The 21,483-nt window shown below is 36.0% G+C and overlaps 1 protein-coding gene across 1 annotated transcript in view; it reads right to left on the bottom strand.

Annotated features, from left to right (window-relative positions):
- Positions 1-21,483, bottom strand: part of ABCA13 (ATP binding cassette subfamily A member 13) — a 175,366-nt gene that overhangs the window by 71,282 nt on the left and 82,601 nt on the right. Inside the window, exons 33-37 of the mRNA XM_051798954.1 lie at positions 20,785-20,942; positions 20,155-20,385; positions 15,606-15,696; positions 1,518-1,764; positions 518-607 (exon numbers count right to left, since the gene is read on the bottom strand). Of these exons, the coding sequence (XP_051654914.1) occupies positions 518-607; positions 1,518-1,764; positions 15,606-15,696; positions 20,155-20,385; positions 20,785-20,942 (817 nt within the window). The remainder of the gene's footprint in view (positions 1-517; positions 608-1,517; positions 1,765-15,605; positions 15,697-20,154; positions 20,386-20,784; positions 20,943-21,483) is intronic.

Here is a 21,483-nt window from a genome sequence, read left to right as displayed (position 1 = left end):
AAAACCTTCTTAGTATTTTATCACAGTGGTAGCTGTATCAAAATGATGTAAATTGTACTCATTTGTATCAAAGTGGATTTACTAAAAATATTTCATTTGTATCAAAGTGGATTCACTTAAAATATTATATAAGCATCAAATGAGCTGCATACCTTGTATTTGTAGCAATAACTAAAGCATGGTCAACATTGCATTCCTAAATTCGGAAATCTAGAATACTCCCTAAAAGATATTCTCCTTATTGTCTAATCTTCCTTCTTATGGACACTAGACTTGATCAAAATCCTCCTGAAATTAATCAGAAAGCTGTCACTGACTTTTAAGCTATTGGGATCAGACCTTTAGCAATGAAACCTACTTGTACTCTGTACCTGGATACTGGTTACTTCATCAGAACAGATTTGTCATTAACCCCATGCTGCCAAGAACAGTTTAAGGTAATCCACATTGCACAGAAAAAAAATATTGAATTTACAATATTTACAATTAAGGAAGTAGTTACATTATTCACAATTACCGTTGTTGTGAATGCATGCACGTGTGGTTCCAATCAGAGAAATAACCCAGTAGAACTTGAGAAAGGTTTTCTAAGTTATCATCTTCAGTGCTGTTCAAAGTGGGCCGTGGGGGTAAGGAATAGAGGAGAAGGGAAAAAAAAAAAGAAAAAGAAAAAAAGGCATGTCAATACGTCTAACTCTATTATAAAATCCATGCATAGGAAACATACCAGAATTATATAATTTCAAAACAGTGTATGTGAACGTGTAAAGAAAATCCAATAACAATTATGGTTAAACAAATAAGGTCTCCCCATGACTATCTTTCTCTTTATAAACATGCATTCCTAACAGCTAGCATGGTTTAAGTGCTTTTATGTTTCATTCATTTGTTTAAATGCAAACGGTATCATGTTATGTTTATCTGTATATTTGCCCAGTAGAAAAAGTGATATGCACTCAATATAGATTAGTTCAGAGCTGAGCTATAGATACTATATCTTAAAAATAAATAAATAAATAAATAATCTAGTTGGTTTCAAAGCTGAACATATAGAAACTAGGTTGAGAAAGAAGGGCATCAGGCTTTGCTAATACTGTGTGATATTTTCAAACCTAAGAATTACTTTGAGAAAATAGCTTTAGACCTAAGCAACTAGTTATAATGAAGCATGCAAAGGCTTGTTCAAATACACATGTGCATTTACATATAAATGGTCATGGCTGGTATTGATTTGAGTTCAAACTTGTCCAAAGTCTTTGCCCTTTCCTACAGAAAATCCTTTGCACAAAGGTTTTCTAATTATATCTTTCTATTGTAATAAACTATAGCAGTGTAAGTCATGGATAGGCTTCACGAACGAAGATTTAGGAGAAGTGTAAGTAAACACCTGAAAGAAACCCACACAACTATTGTAACAAGTAACCTATCATTCTTTCTAGAATACAAATAGTCTTTAAAATATGAGAACTCGAGGTCACAGAACCCTGGACACTGAAGGTGACAGATAAGCCCCTTACCTAAAGAAGGATTCTGCATTGTCATAAAGGTTTGGTGTCATCTTGAGAGAAGGATAATCAATAGCCAGTGGCTTCACACTAAACAAGGCCATTGCCAGTGCAACAAAGAGGACAGGCAGCAGCACATTTGAGAGGCTTCCTCTCCAGTCACGCCTAATGTGGTGAAACCTCTTCATCAGAAGAGCAACACTCTGTGGGAGAACAAGATGGGCTCCACACACACTTGCAGCCCTTGTAAGTGAGATATCTGAGACAAAAAAAGAAGAAAAAGCAATAAAGTAACCTTTTGACAAACAAGGAAAATCAAATTAAACTTTCCTGTTCTACATTTTCAAATATAGAACACAACAGTCTTTTTGATAGAATAAAACAAAATTACATAAACCAACAATGTTATCCTGGAATGAATACTATAGCCCCATCACCCCCCACCCCCAAGTATAACTAATTAACTCATTAACTATTCCTATAAGGGAAAACAGATATTCAGTGAACACATCTCTATAGCTCCTTGTACTCAGCTAAAAGCCGACTGAACACCTATTTTCCCTAGGACCTATGGTCCTTGCACTGGCACAACCATTCCTTGTGCATTGCCACCTTTGCTCCCAGACAAATTACTCTGACAAACATGGCCTGTATTAGCTCTAAGGTCTTGATACACCCTGATCTGAATCAGTAGCAACTTTTCCACAGAAATTTCAGTAGTCATCTTCAGAGTATGTAACGGAGTACAACAGATGACCGTGTATTCTCAAAAAAGCATTTTATTTCTTTGGTCATATTGGACTGATAAAATTTTCTTGTTAGAAAATGCAGTTTTCACAATTCCAGCTCATGGGCTGTCCTTCACGTTCTCATGGGAGTGTGTCCACAGCTTATTACAATCTCACCAGTCAATCATTTTCCTGATAGACACTCCCTTAATTTCATTTTATCATTCTTTGTTAGACAATCGTGAATCGCACCAATCAGTTTGCCTCCATTTTAGTCCCTAAAGCCTTCTAGATATGTGCAGGCTATTACCAAATTCTCTTGCTTATGGCCTTGTCCGACTGAATGTCCTTCAGCTTCTTTCCTTTCTCACAGCATAACAGTGTCTGGTAGATTTACTAGCACAAGTATCTGCACAGTAGCAAGACTGAATAGCCTCTTTATCATAGTGTTCAAAGTCATGCTATATTTTACGAGCCGTTGTGATTTGCCTCTTACTACCTTCCCTTCTATATGTATTGAGACCACTCTAACCAGCATTGCCATGTTCCATGTTGGAACAACCACTCTCAAGTAACCTCAAATTAATTCTCCTTCCCTTAGCACACTTTTTTTGCCAATTTACTTGAATTTTAATCCCAGACCCTTTATATTGTTTTAACAGAGAAGTTTTAGCCCAACAGGGGCAAACAGGATAAAATATTAATCAGAAAGAAACCTGAATTTCTAACCATGGACATTGATCAAAACTGCTAAAACTCTGTATTCATTTCTCCAGGTAAATACAGGTTAATCATCCTCAGTCTCTGGGAAGGTTACAGCTCAAATTCTCCAGAAAATAACATCCAGGATATGAAAAATAAAAAATATCTGGGAATAAGCATGCTAAGTTTGAACTGTGTCACCTGAGAGCTCAGTATGAATACCAGAATGGTTCAAGTGAATGAAGTAAGAGCAGTATTTATTCTTTTAATTCTGCAACTGAATTATGTTTCCTTTTTTTTCCCCCAGAAAATCCCATAGAACAGAAACTCTCTTTAAGCAGTTCTAACCATGGCCATATCTTGCTAATTTGACAACTAACACAAATGGGATTTAAGATTTTGAATCTCTGTGGAGAGAAAAAGCAGCTACAGAATTCAAATTCTGGTTCAACATTCAAGTGCCATAATCAAGAAGGGTTACATTTTAGGCTTGGAACTTGTTTGTTCTGTACATTGGACTAGTAGGAGGAGACACTCTTATTAAAAGAAGTATTTTTTTGAAGCAAACTTCTTATGAATGTAGTAAGTTCTTCACATTAGTATGGTAAGATTCCACACAGTTGTCAAAAGAGAGAAATTGAGACAACTTGGAGGCAAAACGATTTTCAAGATATGAGAGCTTTTAGAATAAAACACATCCAGTAAGTGTTTCCAACTGAGCATCCCTGAAATTGTAAAGTATACCATATCTTATTTATCAAAGTAGCAAAATGCCGGAAAAGAAGCACAGAATGAGATACTTTCTGTAGTCCCAGACCTATTCATAGAACATGAGCATGAAATGTAAAGGAAAGATGCTTCCAAATATTTGACCCCTTGAATCTCTGAAAGATAACTATGACAGCTACTTTCTGGGGGCAGAAAGGGAAATCAGAACTACCATTCATTCTTTTTTCTTGAAAAACAGAGGAGAGAGAAATTATAACAAATTAATTCAGATTGCAATCTGAAGGGAAACTGTCATCATGAATATAAATAATTGCCCATTTTGTCCAGTATCCTGACTTTTACTCAATATTCATAATGCAAACAAGCCAAGACACGTCCCAATATGTTGCAGTAAACTATTACAGTGGAAGTATATGTTTGTTTCAGGCCCTTCTTTTTTTAAAAGTGATTTGTCTTTTCTAAAACCTCATATGTTTGTTGTTTAAAAATCTGATTGAGAAAGGTGACAAATGTCTTCCTGAATTATCTTAAATTTCCATCTTTGTGACCTTGAATTCTGTCATATCTTTCTGTTTCAGGTAAAAACCAAAAGTCTTGTTTATCTGTTTTGAATTTATTCTATTTGATGACACTGGATGGGCTCTTAAATCTTGCTTTAGGAGACAGGTTATAGAAGTTTCCAATCCATCTTCTGCATAAATAATCTCAACCTTTCAGTCTCCTCTTATAAAAATCTTTACAGTTCTAATCAACCTCACCACTTGTCTCAAGTCCTCTTATATTACTACTGTATCAGTCTCAAGATATATTGCATTCAATACTGATGTCTATCCGATGTGGAAACTCTACTGATTTGATAGCATTATGCATTCTTGTACTGACCCGCTCGTTTTCTTTATGCATTGCACCATTTTTCCCTGACTGCAGCCACACTGTGAAAAGTAGCACTGGATTTTTCATAATTGACTCAATATGGTTTTTAACATTCCCAAGGTATTAAATCACTCTTTCAACTAGAACCTACAGAATTAATTTTTGCTTCATAAAGCTTGTAAGTATTTCACTACCTACATTTGGTGTGTATGTCAGGATGCATAAAACCAGCATACATTTATTGGAAAACAGTTTCTGATTATCACTGATAATCATAAAGGTGAAAAGTCAAGGCCAGCTGACCTCTCTGTTATGAAGTCAATTTTTATGCAGAAAGCTATGAAAATATCCTCATTAATAATTTAGATCATAGAATTAAAAATCTGACCCAACTTTTAGAAGCTGTCTTGCTTGACTTACGATTGCAATTATCCACTAGAAGCGCAATTATGTTCACAATTAAGTTGTACTTCCTAACTCATCCAGACTCTCTTTTGTATTATGGAAGAGATTTTTGCTGTTTTCTGATTCATATAGGTTAATATCAGGTACAGGGAAACAGAACAAGTCCTAAAATCTAGAAACCGAGATTTTAAAAATCCTTACGTATAGACTGCTCTAGAATTAGGAGCAGAAGCAGTTATTGTAAAAGTCTCTAACTAGGTATTAGATGGTCCTGTTCTCCAGCTTTTTGCACTTCTAGAAAGTAATGTAATTATAATCTTTTTTTCATGGTGCATTAGGAAAAATGGGCTATGCAATGGTCATGTTAGCAGCTGGGAGTAAACATTTTCAATTCTACTTCTGTCATTTTGGCATTTAGACATGTCATGTAGAGGAAGTCTAAATTTTGGGAAGGTAATTCTGGAACTGAAATACCCTGGTGAAACAGCTGAGCTAGCTCACATGAAACTGGTTACATTAAGATGCAATACATATTTATTAGCTTTCCAGAAGTTTTGCACCAACAAGTAGTTCTAAGATGAGGTAGTGATCTGACATCTTTCTGCACTTCAGCATATGCTATACTGACATAGAGTCAGTGCTAGCCCATCAATTTGTGCACAACATTCCATTAGAAGGTATAAAAGTGTCCTTCCTCTTCTTATACATTTGTCTACTCTTTATAAAAATTACCATAATATTGATTTTGTTTACAGGAGGATTTTGTACAGTTTACTAGGTGAACTTGATCAGAGTCCATATTTGAATCTACTTTTTCTGCAGTCATTCAACATCAGAGTATGCTGCTGCAAAGATCTACAAAATAGAACAGATTTTTAGTGTAAGAAAAATTCTAAATCAAGGTCTTTACTTTCTTTCCAGGCATAACATAGCCTCGTTCACATTATGAATATCATCCTTTAATTCAAGAACTTTCATTTTCTCAGAATTAGAACATACTATAGGTATGAACAATAGAAAAATAGATGAGCACCACTGAATGCAAGGCAAATGTTTCTTAAAAATGATATAAACTTGATTAAAACTAAAAGAATTAGAATCTAATTTTCCTTTCCTCTACATGTTCACAGATATTCACAACTACTTACAGCAGACATTATAATTCTATTAATGAAGTATGAATTTAGGTATCTGAAATGTCCAAATAAGACATAAAGAAAGTAAGCCAGACTCTTGAATTCACATATAGATAGTACTGAAGCATATACAGATTTTCCTGACTGTTTTACCTGTCTACTTAATGCAAGAATACTCAGTCTCATATCAGTGCAAAAAGCCATTAAGCTTTGTCATCACTTATATCAAAATAACAGAAAATATTCTAAAAATATAAATGCCACATCATGCAACGCCACCTCATGAGTGGTAGTAAATAAGAATTTTAGAACAGATGTGCACCACAGTCAAATTTTAAGTGTAAATTTGGGGAAGCAAGAAAGTCCAAATGGCATTTAGCAAGTAAATAAAATAGTTAGAAAGACAGTGAACCAAGACTTCTGCTTTTAATTTATGGACCTGTTTTATAACCTTACCTTCCCTAACCTATTTGTCTGTTTTATCTACTCATTGCATTCGGCCTTAAAACTAGACTGCAAGCTGTCAAAGGTAGTGAGGATTTGAGCTTTTTATCCTTACTATTAGTCTGTAGGGTGCCTGGAACAACAGGGCTCAACTTTAGATTGGGTTTCCAAGGTACTGTGGCTAGTATAATAAACTATAATAGCGACTGCAGCGATTAGGAAAAACAACCTTGCTGTTGCTGAAGTGTTAGCTGATGTCAAAACACCCCTTGTTGTTTTTACTAGTATGGAAGTGGGTAGGCATGTAGCCATAACAGAAACTTGACTGAGCATATATTTATTTCAGAATGTAACATTTCTAGGTTATAAAACCACTGTAATAACTTTCAATGAAGGAAATTAATTTTCTATTACAAAATAGTCTGTTTTCTTGCCTTCTTCAGTCATAAGCACACAAATAGTGCATGACCATAAAGAAATAGGAAAAAAATGGTGCTGCCTTCCTACCCATGACTCTACAGACACCATGGAGAACCAAATAGGGTTGTTACACTGACACCCAAGCTGATCAGATGAATGGCCACCTAACCTAGTCTGGGCCTGATGGAAGAGGAGGATACATTGCTGAATGCACTGTTCCCATAATTCATAAATAGAGGGTTTCAAATATTTCTACAGCTATGATGCATAAAACAATCTCTGTTGTTACATTTCCATGTTTTCTTCCACTTTGCCCTGATTTATATCTCATCTCTACATTTTAGTTGGGATTTTTGCCAACTTAAACTGAAAAAGAAGATGGAACTAAACACCAAGATTTGTGTGGTGAACTCTGCTATGGCCAGGGCACCTTCATCATTATGAGATGGGCATATTCTTTGGAAACAAACAAAAAAAAAGGCAAATATTCAGCCAGGTGGACAGATTCGTATCATGCACTGGAAAGGAAAATTGCTGCAGTGTTGGGAACCCTAAGTTTTTGATTCTAAGCTTCTGCATTATTAACTTGCAGCATTTACAACTATGCTAATTTAATTTCCCAGGAGATAATTTTCCAAACAGATATCCTTTTATTGTAGTACTATCTCCCCTGCAGGGATGCACCTGCAATGAATTGCTACATATAGTAGGGGGCAAGTGAAGGAAGAATTGAAAAATAGTCACGAAATGGTGGCTACAAAATGGAAGCCTATTTGCATCTTCTGTCAGTATTCTTTAAAAGTATAAAAGTAGAGGAGAAGCACAGTCTATCAGAATTGCAAAAAAAAATCCCAGCTGATTTCATATATATCTATATGCTGATCTCAGACTTGGTCAAGAGAAAGAATACATTTGGGTATGCACAGGCAAACAACCATCATACATCTCCTGCACTAAAATAAACCCTCTCATTACAATAAGCAGCACACTTACTGAGGTTGGTTCCTTTTCTTTCTAGAAGTGTAAATCAATACTCAGAAAGCTGTTAGATTTCAACCCACTGAATTCAACCTGTAGATTCAGGTTACAACATTTAAAGATTGAATCCAATGCAGACAATAGGGCTACAATCCACAGCGCTTTTCCTGTGTTTGGTGAAAAATGAGTGAAAGAGCAGGACAACAATAAAATCTAAATGTTCTCTCTATCACAGCCCATAACATTACATGTGAGACAATGCAAGGAAGCATTTTCAAACTAGACAGATTACATGTAGCAAGGGTCAAAAGAACTATAGATTCAAACCAGGTGTTCTCAAGTACTTCCCACTGGTAACTTGCTTCTTGGAAAGGGGACTTGTAAGTAGCAGCTGTCCAGTTTTGTACTGCAGATGACTTCTGTCATGCAGCTGCTCAGTTTGGAGTGAGTGGCCTTTGGAGACACTGTATACAGCACTCTGGAACAAGCCTCCTGGAATCACTCAGAGAAAACTCAGAGAGCAAATGGAGCAAACCCTTCCAGCAGGGCACAGATTTCACCCTGATAGACAAGGACATTCTGAGCCACTGTAATTTTTAGAATTTGTGCAAGTATTACCTTAACATGAACAAAGTACTTTGTCTAAAATATTGCAGTTTCCGTAATAAAGAATATTTTTAGACTAATAATAATCAAGAGTATTTTGACACTACCTCTACTGGAGTTATTCTATTAATAATAAAATCATATCAAAGTTTGTGCAGGGAAACAATTCAAAACTGAAAGTTCTGCAGGAGGTATGTTTTATTCAAACCTGCAACTATAGCAAGTAATTGAAAAATGCGTTTGATGAATAATCTCTTTCCTCAGGCATTCTGTATCTCATAAATAGTGGTATTAAACAGCTTCAAGGATCTTGATTAACAGAGCCAACTGCTTCATTTTTTCTAATGCTTCCAATGGATATGGTAACCTAAATAAACTGCAGAATAGATCAAGAGACAGACAGAAAGAGAAAAAAAATTATATGGCTAAAAATTCCCATCTGTACAAAAGTCCAACAACATGTCTACTCATCATGAAGTCCCACTTGTATTTCAAATCAGGAATTAACCAGCAACAGTGTAATATACAAGTCTTATCAAGGTATCACCTTGTGACTGGCATAAGTTTGTTGTATGAAGGGTTGGCAAAAGGAAGTGCTGTCCTAAGTGCTGGTTGCTCAGTATACTGCCCTTCATACTGAGTCTACTTTGGATGTTGTCCCTGTAACTCCTACACCAGCTTTTTTGTTAGTTTTGAGAAATGAAAACTAAGTAGTCCTGCAGAATGTTGCTAGTATTGAGAAAACAGATGTGTGAATATTGATCAAGTCTTTGTGGGATTTTGTAACACAAAAGAAATATTTTAGCAACAGAGCAGAGAGAACAATTTCACAAAAGGAGATACTTTTGAGTACTCACCAGACAGGTGAAAATCTGGATTCAAGCGGAAGCACCAGTCTCAAAGAGAGTCTTACTAGCACAACTAAGATGTGTAACACACCTTCTACATTCATATGGTATTTACTCATTAAATGAAGCAAGGTGTTAAGAAGGTTCCCTGAAGCCCCTTCCCTAAGCTATGTTCCATTTCAGAATGAAAAGTAAGTATCCTTACCCTTGATAAGCATTTCTTAAAAAATTGTCATTTATATTACTTACAAAATTGAAGCTAAAGTATCTGTATCTGCTGGTGCAACAGCACTAATAAAGCAAAACTAGGTTATAAAGAGGTTTATGTGCATGTGTGTAAATACACACATGCTATTTACATCTGTAAAAATATGTAAACATACGCAGACCCAGACACACCTCGAAAAAACCCTATAAAATAGGTACTCGACCTGTAAGCTAAAGCAAGGCAAGAGACCAGCAAAATTTACTTTGCATATAAAACCTAAAGACTAGCTATTAGCAACAAACATTTTCTAACATCCTATGTGTGACTCTGTATTAATTACCTAAAAGTGAATATTTTCTCCAGCACATGGGCCCCATATGTCGGGAGAGAAATAATTAATTTATCCAGAACATGAGGTGTAAATGCTATCTTTGGAAAACTCCTGCAGCTGAGCAGCAGAAAGAGCATAAACAAAAAAGAAGTTCACTGTATAAGCTAGGAAAAAAAGTATTATTACGGGTTCAGCAAAAGTCACATTAGTGTTATACCAGGTAACCCATTGCTGTTTAAATTTCAGTTGTTTTTCAGAGAATAGATGATCTCATAAACCATATACTGAATACAGATTTTTGAAGATGTTGCAAATGTGAAAAAAAAATTGAATACCTGCAAAATAACGCTTTCAGATCATTCTCAAAAGCAGTAAATGAACACAGGAATACTCTCTACCAGATTTCATTCATCCTCTGAGGAAGAGTTCTTTTAAATTACTTAGGAATCATTATAACATGAAATGGAAGACAAACAGTCCTTTGGAATGGAGAACGAGACTTCTGGATATTTCATTAAAAGACAAGATTTTAAAAATACCATGAAAGGTCGTATAGGTTGTCAATATCTTTTTTCAGTCTACAGCTGTTGTAACTGCCTCAACAAAATACAAGAACTGAAAGAAAATAACAGGAAGTCCTGGAGTGCAAAGGAAACGTTGGAGAGGGAGAGACACACAGAAGGGAGCACTAGCAAGTCTGAGGGAAAACAAACTCTGTATGAAGAAATATGCTGTCAAGAACAAATCAAAGAAGGGCTTATAGGCAAGACATAAGAGTTACTCAACTGAGATTATTTGATCACTTATTTTTCAAGATGTTGAGGGTGTTCACATTCTGACATTACCTTTGGATAAATAAAGCATTCCCAATGCACCTACATCTGTATTCTTTATCTCAGAAATATCTGAGCTCAGAAATATCTGAGCAAAGTGGTTGAGCTTCCAAGCTGTTTCATTTCTGAAGCAAGCACTATTAATAACTAACATAAAAACATTCTAGATTATGACAAAGGCAAGGAAGCAGATTGCTGGAAAAAAGCAAGTTCAAAATATTCTCATATTCTCATACATCTACATTAGGCAGTAAGAGTTCAGAGACATTAATTATCAAATAAAATTTTCTGCTTAGAAGGCCTTTGAGATATGTAGAAATTCAATATATAGTCATCATCATCAGAAGTTCCATGCATACCAGTTGTGGTGACCCACAACTAAATAAAGTCTCTCTGAAGATTCTGTTTCTTCTAGGCAGGACAGAAGAGGCATCGTGTCTACCATTATAAGATGGAAAAATGCATCTTTCCTCAGTCATTTTCAGTGGTCTAAAGCTTACTGACTATTTCTGGTTTCTAACTAATTGAAGCCTGAAGGTATATCTATAGCACAATGTACTGCTTCAAGTATATCTTCCACTCAAAACGAGATGTTTTAAGAACAAGTAAAACCACCGAATTACAGGAAAGGAACTACTAAGTCACAGAAAGTCACTTTTTGAAACCAGCTCAATTACAACAATAGAACACTTTCATGAGCAAAAAATATGACTTTCAAAATACAAAGTTCAGAAGAGAGTATTTTCTTGTTCTCTGGTGCTTTAGCCATTGCAGAAATCTAGGGGGTTTTTCAATGTAGCCCCCCCTTTTGTCAGGTGCTTTACTGACTGTTTTCTTCTCTAGAGCTGAAGGTAAAAAGAGGCCTCTGTGAGGAAGGCAGGCAGGGTTCACTTCTTTCATGTGTCAGAAGTAAGGAGATAAATATGAGAACAAGGAGGTGGAGAACAGGACATGGATGAGCTTCTTGGTATTGTAGGAGTAGCACCCTTTACTAGAAAACAACTGTATTTCCATTGTTTTTCTAACTGCCCTCTGATGTCTGAGTCTGTCTAACAGAGAGTCCAAGATGTCCATACTGTGGATGAAAAGTGGAAAAGGACCAAGGAGCAATCATGAAGAAAACAACTGATAGGGAAAATATTTGGATGAGAGAAGAAAGTAGTGGGTGAAAAGAGTGAAACACATTTGAAGAAAGTGGAAGAAACTGACCATTTATTTTCAGAAGGATAAAAGGAATTACATACTTACTGAGAAAACAAATTTATATAAACCTTAAACAAGTTAAATTGTCTCATTTTTGAGATCAGATATCTTTTTGTGACAACTAATAGGTAATATTATAAAGATGCTCTATGCTTGAAATAATCCTGAAAGACTGAAGAAAGCAAGATTTGAGGTTGAGGAAAATAAAGCTAAATTTTTGAAGGGGTAAAATTAGGTTTTCAATATATACTTGAATCATGAGATTTCCTTCAAGAAACTAATTAAAACATTAGTAAAAAAAACTGAAGGAAAATATAATGTATCCAAGATTTTTAGGTCAGCTATTTTGACACTTCTTTTTCAGGGTTTGGTGCTGAATTTAAGTGGTAGTGTTATCTATACTACTAGACTACCAGAAGACTGAAATGTATGATGCATCTTCTCCTTATCAGGAGGTAGCAAAAGTTTGAAAATTTTAATATCAGTCTTCATGTCAGCAGCCATTTCTGAACAGAGACACTGATGCTTTATGTCCACAGTTTTCTTCTCAGAAATTGTTATACTTTGCAAGGTGGAGCATTGAAATAATTTTAGGTCTTTTTATGCAAATTTTACAGGGAATTGAAAGAAGGGGGTTCTGTTTAAAAACTGATGCTAAAATATAACTTCAAACACAGTATAACAAAAACTCTGACAACCCTTATTTTGCAGTTACAGGGAACTCAATTTGTTATACTAGATTAAAAAATACTCTGTAAGAATAGAAGAAACCACTTGACCACCTATCCACAGACATCAAATTCTACTCTGCTACCCATGTGCAGAAATCAACAACACACTTCACTGTAGCATATTTTCTGCAATGGCCCCAGGAGACGCAACACACTTCCCTGGGTAGACTAACTCTAATTATTAATTAACCTCTAGGAGAAGTACCTGCCTTGAGATTCCAGTTATTTGTTTACTTACTTCTTCCTTTATCCCATTTATGACCTCTACCTCTATAAAAGTTAGATCTATACCTTAACAGGCAGCATTCTACATGCATTAAAAAAAAATTAGGCTTTTTAAACAAACCACTTCTCTATCTTCTTTTTGATAAACTATTCTAACTGAGCCCTGATGGTGTCTTTATAAGGACTTCTCTGCTCACTTTCCAAGTTCTCAGTTTCTCCTTAAAGACATTCAAACTTAAAAATGTGTCCAAAAATTGTAGAGAGTAGTGTATCATTGGTCTCATCAATTTTGAACTGATAGTCAAAATGACCTCTTTGTGTCCTTTTGTACATTAAACTCAAATATAAATCATTTTAGCTGTCTTAAAATGCTTCTCCACCAAGATTAGTAGATAACTCGGAGTCAGTGTTTTCCAGGATATTACTCCCCATTACATAGATTTGCCCATGATTTGGTTTCATTAAAACAGACTTTATTTAGAATGGATTCCACTTTTCAAGTGATCTAACTGTCTTTAGGACTGGTCTTATCACCTTTTCACAGTTACCTTTTTTTTCATCAGCAAGGTTATGTTTACTGCTGCTATGAAGGAATTTAATTAATTCCAGAAAGACACAATACATAAAGACACTGTAAAATATAACTAGAAATTATCAAAGCTCTGACTTCAGTGAGATACTGTCATATTTTGCTGAAATGATGTCTCTTGCCTGTTTCTGCGATTTCATTAAGAAGAACATACATGCCTCTCGACTACATCTCCTAGTCTGGGGGACAAGAGATAATGTTTTGGTTTTTACACAATGCTGAAATCTCAAGGGCTCAGCAACAGTAAGGGATAGCTAACACCCCCACTTGTGCTCAGATCTGTGCGTCTCTCAGGTCCAAATTCCTTTACAAATAAAATAGCAGCATCCTCTGATCTCCTCAATAATCCCAGCTGTTTGCTCTAGGGGGTTTTGAAAATTCATTTGACTACTTTGACAACAGAAAGTTTGACTGCCTTTGAATCTGCTTTCAAAGACAAAATTATACAGGTCAAGCTATTGCCCATGGAGTATTCTAGTTAGTTTGACAATGACGGATACCCTTCATGACCATTTCGCAGATCCCTTATGCCTATACTTCGCAACTGTCCTTAATGATGAATGACACTCATCTGCAATGAATGACAATTTTTCAGTACTCTCATCCCCAAAGAAATGGCATTATCATTGCATTTTCTTGCTATAATTTATCAGACTGAAAAAATACAGTCTCTGATTACTGGGTTCTTTATTAATGTAATAACTTAAACAAATACCATTTTATGTGTTTTGAAATACAGAGTGGAAGTATATCAAGTTCTTAGGTAGAATATACTCTGTCTTCATTACTTTAGGAACTGTAAATCTTACTTTTTAATGAAAATTCAATGAGGAGAAGACAGACTGTTTTAATTTGAAATTAGTTCAGATGTCCTAGCTGTGCCTAGAAGAAATAAACAAGCAACTGTTATAAAAGAAAGGAATATTCAAAATTATTTTGAATTTAAGTCTCATTCTCGCCATTGACAGGAGTGGCAATTTTATTTGCTTAGTGAGGTTTTGTTTAAGTTTGATGCAGTTATATCTTCACTGATTCAACAGGGACTGAAGTAGCCCAGCGAAAAGACCCTCCAAAAAAGTCATCCAGTCAAATTTGCACTTTGTGAGAAAAGGTGTCACCTTAGGCCATGATTCTTGGCAATGATTACTTATTACTGGCAGATCCAATCGAATTTATCTTAACAAATAATGCAAGCTTGGCTCAAAATTGTTATTCCTGTTACTGCAACATTGAAGGTCCACAGAACAGGATTTCTCTATGCCTGTGCCTGTGTTCTCTAGAAAGAAAACAAAAAGGACTGCATATAGAACAGAATGTGTGACACCTAACGAAAGAAAACTATAATCTAGACATTGATCTTCAAGTGGAAAGAAATATGATGAGTATAGAAGCACAAAAACCCCATGAAGGATAAGAAAATATTCAGCAGCTTGATGGGTACTGACATAAGAGAACATGAGTCTTGTGCTGAGCAATGGCATCACATTAGTGACTTATAGAAGAGTTTTTAAAGGAGAACAAACTTCCTGAGTTTTCAGAAATGTTAGCAAGGACCTCCTCCCAGGCTTGCAGGGCAGGAAAATAGAATGAAGGAATTTGTTTTAAAACAAACACATATGGGAACCTAAAATAGCATGCCACTGGAGAGGACAAATGATCTTCTGCTATACGGGAACCAGCTCTTTTTTTTTTTTTCATTTGCACGCAGATGAACACAAATGCACCTTTCTAGTAGCTTATAGATTTTATATCTGTGGTATATCTCAGCAATGTTTATCCATTGTCAGTATGAAACAAAGAGAGTAATTAATTGCCAGGGACTGGTATGAAGCCGTAAGTTAATGCTGATGTAGTGAAGAAATACTAGTGTTCGTGTGTACAGAGAAGGGTAGGAAGATGACTGTGAAGTGATAGAGGTAAATCACAGCAGATGTATAAAAAACCTACTACCCAAGGCAGGTCACACACACAAAAATGGAACTACCATATGGTAGCAGGCAGTATTCTCCATTTGCTTGTGCATTCCTCAACTTTAGGAAAGTCGTGCATGTTTATATTTGCATTTGTGATCTTTTTAAATGCAGTTGCTTCAGAAGTAATTTTTTACTTACAGACTGACTCAATACAATTTTTATGGTCCTGGTGTGCTGCCTGTGGAATGCAGGGCATCTTCTCTGAGTCTTGCAGAAGCTTCAGAAACACCTTTCATGAAACAAGAAAAAAGTAATTTAGAATCCATTTTCTAAAAACTATTTTCCCTATATATATATATATATATATATCCCAAACCATCCAGACTGTCAGAAATTCGTAGTGACTGCTTCAGCCACCCTGATGGAATACGACTATAAAATTAGTCAAGCTGGAGATCCTGGGGATAAGGGGAATGAAATAAATGCCAATAGATACAAAAGCACCTATGCAAAGAATTGCTGACCCATACGCACTATTATCTGCAAAGATTTTTCAATAGGTTGTCTGCCCTTGATTGACTTTTTATGTTCCTAATCTGTGGTATGTGTTAGAACTCAGTTACTGCAGTTTTTACGAAGGACATATCAATAGCTTCAACTCTCTTCTGATGTTCCAGCTAGAAATCTGTGGGCACAACAAGAACTCCTACCGTAGAGTTCTAATTATGATAGTACAACTAAATCTAATGTACAAAATCCTGCAGAAGTGAGAATCTACAGAACCTGGGGAAGATGTAGTGTCTAGGGACACTCAGGACATGTCCCTAGATTGTGGGCAAGTACATGGGCAATAATGTTATTGAAAGACATTTAAAGGACAATACAATCATCGGGCACAGCTAATGTGAACAAAGTCCTGTAAAACTAATACTATGGAGAGGAGTGGTCAACAATGTGTGTTTTGTAGTAAAACAATAAGCATGCATACCCCAAACTGGGTGAAGATGATACAATCCTGTTACCTAAAATCACCACGGAAAAAACTGAAATTGTTTTTTTATGAAAGCAACAACCTAAAAATCTGCACTATATTAAAATTCAATGGATTGAATCTTCCTAAGCAGGGGAACACACATCAGAAGGCAGTCATAGTTGACACTATAAAAACCCAGCAGAATTCACCAACTTTATAATCGTGAGATCTATTTAAATGGTATATATACTTTGCCAAACAGATTTGTGTTCTAGCTACTATTTCTTGCCTAATCCTATTTCACAGTTCTGTCCACTTAAAGCCCTTTGAATTGCATAGACAGACATTTCATTTTCAGTCCCTTAGCCTTGCAGAAACTTAGAACAGCTTTCAGAGTGAGCCTTATTCACACACCCCCACTTCTTGTAAGCTCAAATGAAAAACAAAATTAAACTTTTCTCATCTTAACCTGAACTGCAATTTAAATAGTGAACTAAAAATTTCATATAAAAAGAAAGAAAAGAAAAATTAACAGAAAGTACAGGTACCGTGAGCATCTCCAATTGAACAGCAAAAGCACAACCAAGTTTTTCTTTGTCTTGATGAAAGTCTTGCTTTTTCTTTCTGTTTGAGTTGAGCTGCAAGACTTAGATTATACCCACAGTGCAACTTTCAGAAATCATTAAGAAACCATTTATTTCTTCCCACAAAAGAACCTGATATCAGCTATAACAAAATACTCCTTGTTTCCAAGGAGCTCACACAATAGACAATAAAAACCAGTCAATGTGAAGTACTTTATAGCTGTTGAAAGATATTTCTTGGCTTGCTAAGGTCTGTCTGTTACATAAACCATATTTTGCTTAGTCAATATAATTGCCATTTAACAGTGGTTATTGATTGTGTTTGTTACTTGCGAACTTTCAGGGCACACTTTTGGCCATTAACAACTGCAAGGCCAGAAATTTCTGGACTGACATTTCTGTATTAGACCCTGGTGGCAGATCCTGACAACCTAAAGCCACATTCTAATTTGTTGCCTTGAAGCCATTTGCTGATGGCTCTGCAGACTAGTTCTGTCAAGCAAACCAAACCAAACTGAAGCAACCGAATCACAGAATATGAATCACTGAATAGCCTGGGTTGGAAGGGACCTTAAAGACCATATAATTTCAACACCACTACCATGGACAAGTATAGCTTTCACTAGACCAGGCTGCTCAGAGCTCCATCCAGCCTAGCCTTGAACATTTCCTAGGACAGGGCATTCACAGCTTTTCTAGGCAACCCATTCCAGTGACTCATCACCCGCACAGAATAGAATTTCTTCCTAATATCCAATCTAAACCTACTCTCTTTCAGTTAGAAGACATTCCCCCTTGTTCTGTCACTATATGCTCTTGTAAAAAGTCCCTCTCCCTCTTTCTTGTAGGTTCCCTTCAGGTAGTGGAAGGCCACAGTTCAGTCACCTCAAACTCTTCTCTGCAGGCTGAACAAATCCAACTCTCTCAGACTTTCCTCACAGGAGAGGTGCTCCATCCCCCTAATCATCTTGGTGTGCCTCCTCTGGACTCGCTCCAACACGCTGATGTCCTTCCTGTGCTGAGGACCCCAGAGTTGGATACAGTCCCCTAGGTGGGGTCTGACCAGAGAAGAGTAGAGCGGCAGAATCCCCTCCCTCGACCTCCTGCCTATGCTGCTTTTGATGCAGCCCAAGGGTACAATTGGCTTTCTGGGCTGCAGGCACACATTGATGGATCATGTCCAGCCTCTCATCCACCAGCACGCCAAAGTCCTTCTCAGTAGGGCAGAAATATTTCAAGGAGGTATATGGCTTTCCCTGGAAAGGTTTGAGGCAAACTCTAAAGTCATTTCAAGGAAAAGAAATTAAAGTAGTACTCAGTTAACAAATTTTAACGCATCTTATTTTGTGAAGATATTCAATCATTTTGTTCTCTCCTCAAAGAAAAGCAAGAAAGTAATAACCTTCGAAATCTCCAGAGCTGCCAGAAAGTGAAACAGCATCCTCCAGACAGCTCTTAATGTGCACTTAATTTAATTATCCACCCCTCTATCCTTCTTTTGGTTCTGTTAACATTTTGGATTACAAACATTATAAAATACACAGATACAAATGGTTGGAAAAGATATCTAAAGCCTAAAATGAAGCAAATATAATACTAGTGAGATTTGAAAGTGTCAGAACTGATTCCTTTGAAATATGAATGAAAGTCCAGCTTCCCTTGGAGAGTATGATTTTTAGAGAGTGCGAGCGTCCCTTAGACTGAAAAAGAATAATGGTGAGTGCATAAAAGAACAAAAAGAAAGGATAAAATAAAAATTATAACATATTTCTTCCTTTGAATTCAAGGTTCTTTTTTTCCAGATTGAATTCCTTGAATAGAATGAATAGTGCTATTATATGCCATCCATTTAGTTCCCAATGCAAAGAGGCTTTTGATAAGGGAATGGAGAATTGAGGCTGTAACAACTACTAATGAGGAGATGCAAAGATGACAGAAATCAACCCAAACTAATTCATTAAATCTTCAAGCTGAAGAGTGATACATTAATATCTAATACAACATTTAAAGCAGTTTTTAAATGTCCCCTTCACAAGACAGCTGAAAGCAAGCTCTCAACTGAGCAATAGATTGAGCACACTTGGAAGCTTCCTCATATCAATGACAATTTCATATTTACTTTATACATGTCAGTTCTGGAAGGTCCTATGTTATTGCATGGAGATGTAATCCAAAAGTATTCTCAGTATCTACATTGTCTCCAAATCTATAAAGTTTGGCAGTGAACAGCATTCTTTCTTACTGCAGGTTAATCACCCTATATAAGAAAATAACAACTTTTCGATAAACTTTTGACTTTCCCCATAGAATTGTATAGCAGGAATGTATTTTACTTCATAGCATTACGTAAAATGTTTATTAAACTTGTAAACTATGAAAACTGACATTAGTCTCCTATCATCACATGAATAAGTGATTTTTTTTCTACAGATCTATAATAGAGTACTTGAACAGTGGTTGTTTAGGGAATCTTGATATTTAGAAGTTACAGATGATGGGATAAATGCAGTCCAAGGGAAATAACCTCACACTGATGTCGTGATTTACACAGGGGTAAATTCAGAAGTGATAAAGATGTATAATAGAGTCTCTTCCTCTGTTCATTTGGTACACATACACACACATACATGTGTATAATATATAAGTATGTATACATGTTCATGTATACATATATGAAAGTCTCTATCTCTCAGTATACACAGAAAATATTCTTTGGATATTTCACCACAATTTGGCTAAGTCCTAAGCTTTAAAACTTGTAAACCAGAAACTATTCTCAGTAATGTTTTTTCTGCCAAAGAGCCACCTGAACTGAACTGATGCTACAGGCTTAGGACAACAGTTTTTCCCATTAAATCAATGACACTTGAAATTTCCTTTAGGTTAATGCAGAAACAAACATTTAAGAGTTACACAGGTTACATCAGTCTTCAAATCAGATTCTTGAAATAAGAAATATGTCATAGTAGAGTCGGTGCTGAAATTAATAGCAAAGCAAAACTATAAAGTATAGATTTTGCTTGATTTGGGTTTTTTGTTTTTGTGTTTACTTGCTTGCTTTTTTTTTTAGAAAACATGCTTCTCACAAGAAATTGTTGTGGAATGTGAAAGATACAATCAAGAGTAGCTGGAAGCTATCACAAAATTCTCTAAGCAAGAAAATATGATTACACAGAAAAACTACAAGTACCTCTTCCAAAGTTGTGTCAGAAATGCCATAGCCAGTCACATGTAGATGCTGAAGGCTTTGATCTAAAGCTTGAAAAAGACCTTTAAAAGAGGCCTTATCTGCCCTTTCTGGAATCACATAGGTCAGCTCAGTCCCACTGTTCTCTTTCAAGAAGGCTTCTGGAATATGAGTCTGTACCAGAGATGTGACCCGAACAATATGCTTAGGATCCTGGATTTCAAACATAGAGGGCTATGAGGGGAAAAAAGATAATTGTGCATAAAAATATTACCAGAATTATTGGACTTGATAGTCGAATTCATGCAGGAAAATTTCCAATAAGGAAACTGTGTCACAACTGGGATGCAGAGACTATTTCCCATGAATGAAGAACAGGGAGACAAAACCCTTTTCAGCTAATTACTGATATTCATCATTTTCAAAGATGTTATTATGTTTATCTAAATAACAATAATAATAATAACACCCACCCAAAACAACCAAGAAAGCCAATAAAAACAGGTTTTGCTGGCTCTCTAATAATCTATATGACGTATTACTTCCCGGCAGAGACATACACCTCCCTTAGAATATGCACAGCTGTTACTTGGCAGGCACGGTTAAATTCTGTATACTACATTTTTAATATACCTTTTTTATGAGCGTTAGACTGTGTCCCTGGCCGTATGTTTCTCTAAGATAAGAGGGAGAACCACAGCACCTCAGCTGGCCACGCTGCAGAATGGCAATGTGATCACTGAGCACCTCTGCCTCATCGAGGTGGTGAGTGGTAAAGATCAGTGTGCAACCTGCATCAGAAAGATTGGTACATGTTTACAAAACCTGGTTTCTAGAGAAACACCTCTTGGTTTCACAAGGGTCTTTAACGTTAAGGGAGCGTGTTTTAGGAGTTTTCAAAACAGGACACAAACAAAACCTGCAGTCAGATTTACAATTTGAGTTAGATTCATCTCTAAACATCCTTTGCAAGCAGTATCAAGCCATTAAAAGCTCCAGTTGTTTTAAGAGCATAAGAAATTCCTTAAAACGACATGTCAGTGTCTGTTTCAATGGATCATTCACTGTTAATTATTACAGCCAATTGAGTGCTCACTAGCTGAAGAGTTTGCTTCCCACAATCAATTTTTGACTTTTTGGCACCTAAAAAATTAATGTGGCAGACTTACTGATGAGTCTATTTTCATTAGAAGTATATATGCACTATATACAGATATATACAAAATGGAAGTGCATCTATATACAAATATATGCAAGATGGGAAATGGAAACCAGAAAGCAATTTTGAGAAGCTGGAGAGAGGGGAAAAACTTCAGGACAGGTCTTAGAACT

This window comes from Manacus candei, unplaced genomic scaffold (assembly GCF_025592945.1).
Source record: "Manacus candei isolate 608988 ecotype Guabito, Panama unplaced genomic scaffold, ASM2559294v1 h1tg000049l, whole genome shotgun sequence".
Classification (NCBI taxonomy): domain Eukaryota; kingdom Metazoa; phylum Chordata; class Aves; order Passeriformes; family Pipridae; genus Manacus; species Manacus candei.
The sequence above is the reverse complement of the archived record's forward strand: the minus strand, read 5'-3'. Positions and strand labels throughout refer to the sequence as shown.